Raw genomic sequence first — 13647 nt, 5'->3', positions numbered from 1 at the left:
GCTCCTATAGGTGTAACTTGATTTACAACGAGTCGAGCGTTTACATACCGTTATGTGGAGGGTACATCATTGAGATATTGATGGTTGGTCATTTTAAAAAATTTCGTGTGTGGTGGGGGGGGGGGTAGCCTACATTCTATAAATAAATTTGATTGACTTCACATCCTTGTGAAAATGTTAACTAATGCCTTTAACACCAAGATGCCCTCTTTGAAAGTGACCTACACCTTGGATGAAAGATGACAGTGTAATGGAGTGTTAAAGGTCAAAGACAGATCTAGTTTCTTCAGGGGGTATGACCATGGACGACCTTTAGCGATGACCTGGAAGTCGTGCACTCTATTTAAAACATGTCATTCCCCGATCCTTCACAAATATAACCAGAGTATTACAAGTGGCCCAGACAATTGGAAGTCTAAAATTCAATGATACTAAGCAAGAAAGGCAACGCACAGTCTGTTCATCGCCCTTGTTGTACTGCTGCAGTATACAATGAGCACCATTTTGATTTATACTGTCGTTTGCTTACTTTATTTCTTCGTAGATGAAGTAAATAATAATTAAATTCAATGATCCTTGTTACTATTACAATAATTGTGGATTTATTACCTTTTTATCGTAATGATTTAATGGCCAAGAGATAGATGTTCAGACTCTCTCTCTCTCTCTCTCTCTCTCTCTCTCTATCTCTCTCTCTCTCTACTAAATTGTTTTGTTTCATATCCTTGTCAAATATGTTTGTTTATCACAAAATGGGGTTTTCCATTGTTTCCATATCTTGTAAACCTACTGCGGTCACTAGGCGGAAAGGGTAAACAACGTCGTACTGTGGAGAAGGAAGCGCTATTTCTTGAACAAAATATTCCGTGAACTTTTACTATCTCATCAAATCACAAAAGCATTGCTTTCTTTATCAGTATATTCTTAACCTTTTTCTTTCTTATGTGCGTGGTGGCACTCAGCCTTTATATGCCTTAACTCAACTGTACGTCCAATATACAATAATAGGGACTTTCAGATTCGCACGAAGTCAATGGGGATTGCTACGATCGACGTCCTTTTAATGCACTGCCTTGAATGGACGTCACACGTATCAGTCCACGCAATCACTCGAACCGTATCCACTACAGGAAAAATAAAGACCGAGTTCGTAGAATCAGCTGCTATTGTCCCTTCAATCTATATTTCTAATAAATTGTCGATTTGTTGTTATTCATGTCATTCCCGTCCTGCCGCAGTTACGTAATATTTGCCTTAATTTTTTTCTTCTTTATTTCTTTACTTACAGTCGTTTCTCTTATTCTCTTCCTCTCATCACCCATTTCTTCTTCATCGACATGTTTATATTCATGTCAGGCACTCATGTATAACTCTCACAACCCCTTGGTTTATCTTACGCCCTCTCCCCAGTATTCAAACCATGCTTCTGAATTGTTTCATTTTTCTCAGTAGGTCTATGTTAAAGTATTAGAATAATGTAGTTTGTAAAATGTGAAAATGTATTTTCAAAACAGAAAATGGTAGATGAAATTTAAATTGAAAGAATTCAAAATATGAATTAGACACTCGGAGGAGAGTAGAACATGGAAATAAAGCTAGCTGTGGATCCATCTTCGAGAACAAAGTAAGATAAACATCATGAACAATGCCGCTAATAAATGATACCAAAAGGAAGCGATGGCAAAGGAAAGTAATAAGGATATAAGGATGCGGTGAGTAGAGATGATATGGGGAGTGTTGTTTTTCATTTTAATTAGAATAATGATAATATTCCGCTTTTACATAGCGCTTAATACATCTACGATCTCTCTAAGCGCTTTACAAATATACTATTACCCCGGTCATTGGATTCAGTGCTTGCCCGCACTCACTGTGTGCACAATCTCCATTCCCTGGGGAGCATTCCAGCCAGGCGTTATACTTGACGCTCAAAAAAATGACAAATATTCCCCTCAAACAGGAAATTTACTTTTTCTAAATTAAAGTATCATCAGCCTAGCACAAAAACCGACTTTTAAATCTTACTTTTTTCTGTAATTATAATAATGATAATAATGGGTTCTCGTATAGCGCTCATGTCAGTCAGATTTGACCCTCCTGGCGCTCCCGATTATTACCCTGGCTTTAGCACGGCTGCCATACGGCGTTCTAGCATTTCAAGGAATAAATTCCTACCAGGTACCCATTTACTTCACCTGGGTGGAGTGTGGCAAATGTAGATCGCTGTGGGTGTGAATGCCCCTAGTGGTCATACTTTTGCTCCGGACATCATTTGTATATACGATCGGTAAATCAACCCCAAGAAATACAAAGAAGAATGTGGATGAAACTATATTCCCGCAAACGATTAACATAATTATCTATCTCAATAAAAGTAGAACGTGAACGCGTGGGGAGATAAACATTGAATGCTTTCGGTTCCAATACAATTGTCTATATTATCAGATCACGCTCTTCTTAGTATCAACATGTTTTAAAGTTTGAGTGGAAATTGAAGAAAAATTCATGAACGTGTATCAAAAAAGAGACAGAAACCGATTAGTCTGTCAAAAAGTAATATTAGTTTCTTTATTCAAGGTCCGCGCTGTACACTTATGGTTATGATATGGGATGTAAAATGTTTATCAATTTAATATTAAGCGCCATTTTTTGGATTTGTACATACACACAAATATGAAGTACAAATATGTCTCTAAATGCTTAACAAATAATAATACCCAAATCATCAGACGATCTCAATTTCCCGGGGACTATTCTCACTACATGGACGCGGTGTGAGCATGGGGCAATTTAGTTTCCATTGACTTGGGGAATCATACCATGTCCCCATGTCTCACCTGAGTGCAGATTGTCAAAAATAGATACATTTTTATTTTCTAACCGAACCAGGGCTTGAATTCATGTTTTTCCTACATAGTTTAAATATTTAAGACCGCTTGATAATGACACATGTATTCATTACACATACAAAGATATGAATTTATAAACATCGTTCAATTGATTTCCAATTTAGGCCACTGTGATGGGTCTTTTTTTACACTTACAACTGAGGTAAATCAAAGAAATGCATATTAATAACAGGTTTCTCCATGCATTCGTCTGCATAAGTCTCTCGTATGAGAAAACGTAGAGAGGGCTTATTGAGGCAATTATGAGATTGGGTCGCCGAAATGTCAAAATTATTGACATACAAAGTCAGACCTAATCTTCCGGAAAATAATCGTTTCGACGGCGAAAATAATCAGTTCGGATGATATCGTCAAGAGGATTGCGATAATAATCAGCTTCGTCTTAAATAAGATGGGAGATGAGGTACTGTTGCTATGGTAACATTCTTATCCCGATCAAATCGTATTTATATAATGAATACATACTTATATAAAAATAAAAACTCTCCAACGCTTTCTCATTTAGTTTGCCCCTCCACTCTTCTCCTTCCTCACATGCTCTCCCTCCCCCTCTCTCTCATCCACTCCTCCCTAATTTTTCTCTCCTTCCCCCTCTTTCCCCTCCCACACTTTCTCCCTATACACTCTAAACCTATTGGTAAAGCCCTCAGAGGCTCAGTCGTTGGTATTATTCAGTAGAATAATGTAGTCATTAATGAGCAATGTACCTTTTATAGAATGTGGTCTTGACACGGATGTCGGTCGGAAACAATCGATCGACGGAAAACCTTCTGGACCAGAATAATCTGATCGCATAGATACTAACCTCCCAATGATGACGTGATCTTCCGGGCTCAAGTTCATACCAAATAGAAGGTACATGCATGCAGGTCAATTCATTCATTGTTTTTTGTTCATTACTCCGCAGAATGAATGAAGTTCGTATAAAACAGAGCAAGTTTCCAGTCGTAATATAGGTCATCGTTGATAATACAGTGCGTCCCAGAAAAAACGAAACCGAGAATTATCGATGTTTTACTTTTTGGTTTCCTCTCTACAAATTCATTTTAATCACACATCGTGAAATATGCATCATATGAGTTGCATCAAATGAAAGAGGGGAATCTAAGCTTTCCAAATAATTATGTGTCATTTATCAATTATAAATGTGACTAAGTTATGATAAAACATCGATAATTCTCGGTTTCGTTTTTTCTGGGACGCACTGTATAGTAATAATGACTGCTTTGAGAGACATAGTTGTTTTTATACGCTCAAGAGGAGGTTACAATCGTGCTATTGCCCGAGGCCTGCAATGTAATATAGGTCATCGTTGATAATGTAATACAGGTCATCGTTGATAATGTAATATAGGTCATCGTTGATAATGTAACATAGGTCATCGTTGATAATGTAATATAGGTCATCGTTGATAATGTTACATAGGTCATAGTTGATAATGTTATAAAGGTCATCGTTGATAATGTAATATGGGTCATCGTTGATAATGTAATATGGGTCATCGTTGATAATGTAATTTGTAGGCTTACAATTCAATCCCATTCACACAATCCAAAGGAGAAAAAAGGGGAAATAAAATGAAAATGATATTAATATCCCAAGCTTAGGTGAGCATCGAGCGCAACTACAAATAGAAAGAGTGGCATAATTCGGCCTTATGCCAAAAGGGCCTTAACCCGATTTTGGGGGTTATTGAGTTATTAACATCACCTTGCAGATTTCATCATTCTCTTTAAAATGATGTGCTTCACTTGTTGAAATTCGATTTCTGTAGGAAGATAAATATGAATTTCAAAAGGCCCTTAACGCGTATCTCATCTCTTTCCTTACGCCAAAAGGGCCTTAACCTACACGGCAATTTATTTATTTTTTATCAATGACAGATTATTTCGTAGTTTCCATTTAATTCAATAAATATCAGTAGAAACACCATTAAAAACACGATTAGTCTACGATAGACACAATGTACTTAAAATAATCACTGAAAGTATATGTCATGAATTTAGATCATGAATTCTGAGTGACATTTAAGTTAGATGTGGATGCATGAAATGCAACTGACTCATGAAATACACAGATGTCAACGGATGGGACTGTAATGATGTACATGAGCATCATACAAGGCAAATAGACAGTGGATGTTTACGTGTGCCTAGATTTCACACTGATTGTTATAAGTGTAGCCCAATTGTTTCTTCCATATTTGAATGGAATAAGCTAGATAATTCATTGAGAACGGCTTCCTCTGTCAATTCATTTAAGAGATTGTTTAAACAAAGTTGTAATTTGTGAATGGCTCAGCCGTACATACACTACGTGCATGTTTTGTAATATTTACATGACTTATTCACATAACTGCGACTTAATTAATATTTTCCTATTGACATTACTGTTTACTAGGTTAATGATTATGTTTATTTTGCAAACGAGTATTATTTGTGTAACTGTTCTGTATAAATGTTATAAACGATGTAAATATGTTCATTCAGGGCCCCATGGAAGACCACTACTTGTTGGTGAATGGGCTACCCTGTCAAAATATCAGAAATAAATAAATAAATAAATGAAAATAAACAACGAAAAAGGTGTCCTAAATGTACGATCTCTAAAAAATAACTTCACCGAAAGCTGCATTATATTAATAAAAATATTCAGATATCAAAAATACCTTTTCTAAAATTGAATTAAGGCCCTTTTGGCAGAACGCCGCGTGGGGTACGCGTAGGTTACGGCCCTTCTGGCATAAATACGCTACTTTCAAGCCATATGCCAAAAAGCCCCTAACATGTTTTTTGGCACATAGCATGAATACTTCTGTATATTTTAAAACAAATTTAACACATTTCATGTAAAACTTAATAACTTAACATATTTATCGAAATTGACTTCAGAAACAAACAAAAACGACCACAAACTTTTGATTATTAGAGAGGCCAAAACTTCAAACGCGATTATCTCGGAATGGTCAAAAGCAGGTTAAGGCCCTTTTGGCATAAGGCCGACGTAATATGTTTGTCAACACTGTAGAAAAATCGAATGTGCAACATAAACATTACTTGAATAAGGAGTGATACATAGGCATGCATACTATTAGACATTTGTGAAAGATGAAGTTAATTCGTATTTAAAACATAAATATTACTTGTATGAGGAAAAGTGGTGCATCTAACACTAAACAATAGTAAATAACCGGGTATTACGAACTACATAATGTCGAATTCGACCGGGTGCCAAGAAATGAGTTAATAGTCATGGTCATTACATTCTTATTCGGCTTTTAAATGTTGCATTGCACCTTTACTCTAGCATCATTTTGATAACTGGAATGATTGATCATTCCAGTTAGCGATATATGATAGTTGATACATGATGACGTTACTCAATTAACCAGCAAATATTACAAGCGATAGAAAGTTCACAAAGAAGACGAATAACGCGGAACCAATCATGAATCTTTGTGGGGTAAAAGCGATGATCAGAAATCACGAGGCATAACAAAAATATTTATCTATCCCACCAAAGCGTATCATTTCACATACAATTAAAGGTAAAGACCAGTTATGGTCATGCGATTGCATTGTGAAAGAAACGTTGTGGAATTGATCAGAAAAGGTTGATCATCTAGCATATAAGTATTGGTGTGTACTCCAATCATCATTCTTCGTAAAGTTACAAGCACTATACACAGAAAGATGTATATGGGACTACCCTATATCTCTCACAGTCAAATAGATATACTAATTTACCAAAAATATCAATTAGTAGGCGGTTTCCCGGCAAATTTTTTATCATCATGTATTAGTCAAAACATATTCTTTCACATGATTGGTAATGAGAGCTTCCATTTCATTTTTTGAAATTGGGGCGTTTCCAATACTGGTCTTTACCTTTAAGGTAAAGACCGGTATAGTGCATGGTAAAATTGCGGTTCCGGAGTTGTGGGTGCAAAATATCCATTCAATATTGTTTAAATATTGCCTTCATAGGTTTAGATGACAATACTTCAATCTAAATTCGCAAAAAGCAGAAATAAATGCCCAAATGTTCAATGTTGAAGTGCATCCGCGATATCTATCCAGGCCGGATCGATCTGATAATTTACCAAATAATTAGTAGGGGGTTTCGCCGCAAAATTTGTATCATCACGTATTAGTCAAAACATATTCTTTCACATGATTGGTAATAAGAGCTTCCCTTTCGTTTTTTGAGAGGGGCCCGGGGGGGGGGACGTTTCCAAAACTGGTCTATACCTTTAAGGTGGTTATTGCTCTGCACTGAACTCACCATGGCATCATAGCCGATCATGTTCATGAAATGTGACGCAGCGGCTCCTTTATAGATGAAGAACCACATCGTTCCTTGATACTGGTCACCTCCATCAAGAAGAAGAACATTAGGAACACTTTCTCTTATCTCTCGGACTTTGGTGCCCCGTCTTGCAGCCCCTCCGAAGCACTCCCCGTCCCGCGCCTCATCGGGGTCGCATTCGGAGCCGTACTTATTGAACTGTTCCACCCGGGAATGAACATCGTTCGTGTGGAGTACAGTCAGTTGGTAGTCTGCCCCACACTGGGACACTATACAGATCAAAAGAAATAGCAAGTGAGCTGACCATGAAGTACTGAGGATATCCATGATTAATTATCCAAGAAGGGAGAGACGGGAAGCAAGGTAGCGAGATGGTTCGTATATCCACGACTGAACTTGAAAGTCAATACCAGCCGAAGGAGGAGACAATGGCTAGCTCTCCGGTTGAGAAGGAGCAGCGTGCGTTGAGTTAAAAATGAATGATGGGCCGCAGCTATATAGCTCAGAGTTTATTTTGAAGATCCGTTGGTTTTGTTATACAATGTAATGGCACTTTCGGACTTTGATCAGCAAGGAAAACAATCCATATCATGATGTTATTTGAGATTCAGCTGAAGACTGTCTATCTCTAGGAACAAACAGTATAATGACCTTCGTAAATTATGATATCCCACCTTGGTGATGGTACTACAATCCTGTAGTGCATGAAATAATGCCGAATGTCGTCTGCTATGACATAAGCTATATATGGGACCATGATAGAGGGCGCTATATGTACTACACTTTCTCTATTCATACACTCCACACAGTGCGTATCTTCAAGTTCAAGTTCAAGTTTATTCAAACCAAATCAAACATAAACAATAGTATAAGATATAACAACAAGGAACACAAGAATGATAGGTTTGGGACCCCAGTGAAGCACAGCTTGTGAATGGGGCTCCTGTACATAGTAGGCTATACAGTAGGTATATAATGGCATATAATGGCAAGGAGTAACATTTTTACAACGAGTATAACTCGTGTGTATGTCAAAATGTAACAACATAACAGATTATGCAGATGAGTATACCCCCCCACCCCCAATTACAACACATACACAAACACACCCACCCACACGCACACACACACACACACATAACGTACACTTCATATATGGCTACCTCATCTTGTTTTATACATTCATGTATCTGATAGCAATCTGTCGAAAAGGTGTTTTTTACAAAATATATTAAACCAAGACAATGTAGTACTACTAATTATATTATGGGGTAACTTGATTTGATTTGATTTGATTTGATTTGATTTATTGGTTTCTGCATCTTTTTTCTTTTTTTCATCATACATTTTCATGAACATAATATGGCTTGATACAACTTATTCCACTTTTTAAAACAGACAGTTCTAAATTATTTTCGACTTCACTTTCTTCCTCTCTATCTCTCTTTATATTGCTTATTGTTTCGTATCATATGGAAACGTTGTATCATCCGCTCAATCTGACTTGCGACGTGCATAGAACAAATACGCATTTTTCCATGAAAAAGTGAAGTTTTCTAAAATGTGCGTTTCTTTCCAGCATTGGGGCGCCCGGGAGTCACTCGGGTAACATTTCATAAAGTATAATATAAAAAGACCATATGCAAATTTTCTGTACTTTTGTCGGAAAAAAATTTATCCAGCACAATGTCGTCTCTTTTTGCGGTGGAGAAGAGCAAAAAGCGAGTTTCAATCATACTTTGGCCGCTCTCGCAAGCTCTCACTCGTTGCACTGTGGTCAAGTGACTTTGGGGCACACGGTTGATGAAAATACTAACTGTTAGCTTTCTTCTGGTAGTAAACTCGTTTTTATTGATTGTATAATTTTGTCGGAATAGAGGAAACAAAAAGGCTTGACCAATAACTTATCAGCTTCTGAATTGACTTTTTAACCTTGAATTCCCTGATGCAAGCGCACATAAACAGGTTCTAATGACGTTATCTTCGCTCAATCGGTGTCTTTTATCGTAAAATGCTACTCTTTCACAATGTTTATACATCTTTTTTAATTATTAGTAAGATATAACATATTTTGAAAAAATTGTCTGATATCACCGAAGTTTGGGGTTTTATTTAATGAGTAATTTTAAAATAAGAGCCATTTAACTGTTTTAATTTACTGGATCGTACCATTAAAGTCGTAGGGTAGAAAGATGCATTTTCCAACCGTGCCAAATTTAATTTAAGTTCCGACATTCTGTTAAATGGGTTCGTGTTGTTAAGAATCCACTGCTTTCTGCTCCACCAAACGTCCACATGCGGAATCGTTTATCAACTAAATTATTCAAATTTATGGATACTTCCTTCTCTGGTGTTTGTGTTGTTGAAGCATTTCATTCACCTGCTATCATTCTTTGTACTCCAATTGCCAGAACGCAAATTACATTTAGGTTTTATAGTTTCATGCGGAGTCGTTTATCAACTATATGTATTCAAATTTATGAATGCTTCTTTCCCAGGGGTGGTGTTTATGCATTTAATTCACCTGTTATTATTCTTTGTACTCCAATTGTTAGAATAAAATATGCATTTTGCTTTTATAGTTTCATTCAATAAGTAAGTCAATAAAAGAGTATGTTCTGCACAATAAAAACAATGTGTGTCCCTATTGTACAATGTAATGTGTCCCCTCATGTTGTAATAGTTAATTTACCCATTCACATCATGGAACTACCTGCCCGGTGAAGCCAGTGGCCCGTGACCCCTGAGCACTCAACACCGTGTGGGAGTCAGTTTGTGGTCAACTTCTTTTATGAGACAAATCCCCGCCCCCCCCCCCCCACTCCGAGAACGGACGGACCCCATGCGTGTTGTCAAAATGTCCTTTTCGTAACAAAAGAAAAAGGTCGACCCGTATTGACTTTACACACCGGACTTTTGCTGAAAAGGGGGGGGGGGGTGCTGAAAAAGGCTCGTATATAAAAGAAAAAGGTCGAGCCGTATTCACTTTACACACCGGACTTTTGCTGAAAAGGGGGGGGGGTCGGTTGGTACACGCATATGCGTACCCTAAATAACACTGAGTGCGGGAGGGGGCGGGGACAAATCAAAGCAAACGTTTCCATATAACACTCTTAATTCCACAGCGTCAAATTTCACTCTAAATGGCTTCAGCTGGGAGTCAACTCTATTCCTAGTTAAAGTGACACGGAAAAGGAGTCATCTTGACTCTGAATTGAGTCAATTCTCAGCTGATGCCACACAATCCGAGTCAAATTGATTCGGAATCCGTGTCACTTTAACTAGGAATAGAGTTGACTCCCAGCTGACGCCATTTAGAGTGAAATTTGACGCCGTGGAAATAAGAGTGTATATTCTGCTTTATTCCGTTATAAAGGGACGTTTCGAATTATTTAATCAATAGAGGGTAATTTCAGTATGAACCCAGTCAATAAGTCGATATAAAAGGGCACGGAATGCTTTTTGGCACTGGGAAAAGGCCTCGTTTAGAAAGGGTCCATTCAGAGGACGTATTGAAGCCTAATCAAATATAGACATGTATATTTAGACACATTTCTTTATTGGACCTAGTCTAGTTCTGGACCCTATATGATTTTTGTTATTCGCCGACTATAAACGTTAAGCCGAGTGATTGGCGCGATCCTTATTGACCGCCATATCACCACTAATCGCGCGAGAATAGTGGGGATATATATGGCGGTCAATAAGGATCGCGCCAATCACTCGGCTTAACGTTTATAGTCGGCGAATAACAAAAATCATATAGGGTCCATAACTAGACTATATTGGACCGGGCAGTCAAGACGGATTAACTAAAACCCCAAATGATACTTGTGACCTTGTTACCGGCACATTAAGACCTCAATCACACCGTCAAACAGACTTCAAACTAATCGATTTACTTTTACTCTTTGGGGGGAGGGGTGTAATTAATTTTTGGTCTGGTGTCGGTCGGATTTCGGTCTCGTTGGTGTAACTAAGGTATAAACATCAGCATATAATTATGTTCAATTCAAATTCAATTAAATTCAATCTTATTCATTCAGTTAAAGAGACAACATTTCATATAACAATCAGCTATATAACATAAAATACACATTAAGAACATATTTGACGAGCACATCAAATAAACGGAATAGGTTGTAACCTGAAAGGAAACATAATCCTTATATAAAGGTTGACCCTTTTTTATAATAAAAAAAATATGAAATATATTCCTTTCTAAACATACTACAATACACAAATAAAGACACCAAACATACATACAAACAAACAAATAAAATATGTCTTAAATTCAAATGATTATTACAATTTACCCAAAAGAAATTTCTTATAAATAAGAGTTTATTTAAGAGATCGACCATAAAAAATGCAAATTAGCATCCTACATGTCAGAATATTCACATTCTATAACTCTAGCGTGCATCCGCTTGAGACATAGTATTTAGAGTGATGTTTTCAATCTCAATCAACATCATAATCGAATGATTAGGCGAATATGAGAGAATTTTTTTCGTGGGGTAGAGTTTTGGATCTGATTAACATGGTGTATGGCATTTTAAAAAGAATGATACTGAAGTAACCTGAATATTTTCTTCCAAGTAAAATGTTATAATTCATTTATCTTTGACTGGTGCTCTGATATTCCATCCGATGACAATCGATCCTGGTTTGATTTCATCCAAGTCATAGAGTAAGGGTTAAAGGGTAAGGGTTAAAGGGTAAGGGTTAAAGGGTAAGGGTTACGGGGGTAATGGGGTTCAGGTTTGGTTCGGGGTGCTGGGTAGGGTTAGGCACAGTGATTGGTTTGGGTGATGTTGGGAAATTGGTTAGTGTATATAGGGTATTAACAGAGGAGAAATAGACCGGTTTGCTGACATATTCAAATTTTGTGCATGCTTTTTTAATAAAGGTTGTTCTTGCCAACCTGAAAGCTTGTCAGACGCTTGCAAGACAAAATAACAAGTAATGAATGCAGACTGGATTCATGCAGACTGGATTCATTCCAAGTAGTACGCTCCAGCTACACAATATAGACCAGTTTACCAACATATTCAAATGTGTGGATGTTTCTTTACTGGGGACCTAGTGACGCGTTACTTTATTAACCTGTTATTAATGAGTTTTGTAATTAACTCATTAATAACAGGTTCAAGTGCATTCGTGATATCTACCAGGCCGGATCGATATGATAATTTACCAAATATATCAATATTAGAAGGGGGTTTCGCGGCAACATTTGTATCTTCACGTATTAGTCAAAACATATTCTTTTACATTACTGGTAATGAGAGCTTCCCTTTCATTTGTTAAAAGGGGGGGGGGGCGTTTCCAAAACTGGTCTATAGCTTTAAGGTGGTTATTGCTCTGCACTGAACTCACCATGGCATCATAGCCGATCATGTTCATGAAATGCGACACAACTGCCCCTTTGAAGATGTAGAACCAAAAGGTGCCTTGAAACTGGTCACCTCCATCAAGAAGAAGAACATTCGGATCACTTTCTCTTATCTCTCGGACTTTGGTGCCCCGTCTTGCGGCCCCTCCGAAGCACTCCCCGTCCCGCGCCTCCTCGGGGTAGCATTCTGATCCGTACTTATTGAACTGTTCCACCCGCGAATGGACATCGTTCGTGTGAAGTACAGTCAGTTGGAAGTCTGCCCCACACTGGGACACTATACAGATCAATAAAAGTAGCCAGTGAGCTGACCGTGGAGTACTGAGGATATCCATGTTTAATTATCCAAGAAGGGAGAGATGGGAAGCAAGGTAGCGAATAGCCTCTTGTCGATGGCCCTCGAGTTGTTGGAGTCCGTAAATTCTGGCGAGCGAAGCGAGTCAGAAACCGAGCGCGAGCGAGGGCCTCTTGACAAGTAATCTGAGTTTCTTATGTTTTACTTTGTTCGGCGAATATTCCGACCCAAGTGAAGTCTGTGAAAGTCATCCAATCAGAGAGAGCTACTATTACGTAATATCAACCCCTCCGTGAGAGCGAGACTGGCCGCCTAGTTGTAGTCTGCAAGCACAAACCCTGGTCAGTCGTAAAAGGGAGTCTGCACTATAAGACTACCATAGGCCATGTACTAAAGCTGCTCCTGACCTATATTGGTACAACCAGTAGGTACCAGTAGGTTTCTTGGCTAGGCTTCTCTCAAGGCACAATGATTTTTGATAAAGTGTCAAATTAGGGTCTGTGCTTGCAGACTAGCCTAGTTGGGCAATCCCGGAACACACTACACCTGACACACACACACACACAATCGCTGCGGTCTAGACATGCATGCATGCATAATTCAGTAGGAAATCGGGTCTCATGAATATATAATTCAGATCACTTGTCAAGAGGCCCTCGCTCGTGCTCGGTTTCTCTGACTCGCTTCGCTCGCCAGAATTAACAGACTCCATCAAAGCGAGGTCCATCGACGGAAGA

General features: G+C 38.1%; 1 protein-coding gene across 2 annotated transcripts in view; it reads right to left on the bottom strand.

Annotated features, from left to right (window-relative positions):
• Window positions 1-13094, bottom strand: part of LOC105441125 (5'-nucleotidase-like) — a 55128-nt gene extending 42034 nt beyond the window's left edge. Inside the window, exon 1 of one of the 2 annotated variants that reach the window (XM_030994526.1) lies at window positions 12600-13094. In XM_030994526.1, the coding sequence (XP_030850386.1) occupies window positions 12600-12950 (351 nt within the window). In that variant the 5' untranslated portion in view covers window positions 12951-13094. Of the gene's footprint in view, window positions 1-7193; window positions 8069-12599 lie in introns of those variants that run through there. The other variant, XM_030994525.1, reaches the window with a different exon arrangement.
• Between the last annotated feature and the right edge of the window lie 553 nt (window positions 13095-13647).

The sequence above is a fragment of the Strongylocentrotus purpuratus genome, unplaced genomic scaffold (genome assembly GCF_000002235.5).
Source record: "Strongylocentrotus purpuratus isolate Spur 01 unplaced genomic scaffold, Spur_5.0 spur5_scaffold_21, whole genome shotgun sequence".
In the NCBI taxonomy this organism is placed as follows: domain Eukaryota; kingdom Metazoa; phylum Echinodermata; class Echinoidea; order Camarodonta; family Strongylocentrotidae; genus Strongylocentrotus; species Strongylocentrotus purpuratus.
Note: the sequence above shows the minus strand (reverse complement) of the source record. Positions and strands in the feature narration are given on the sequence as shown.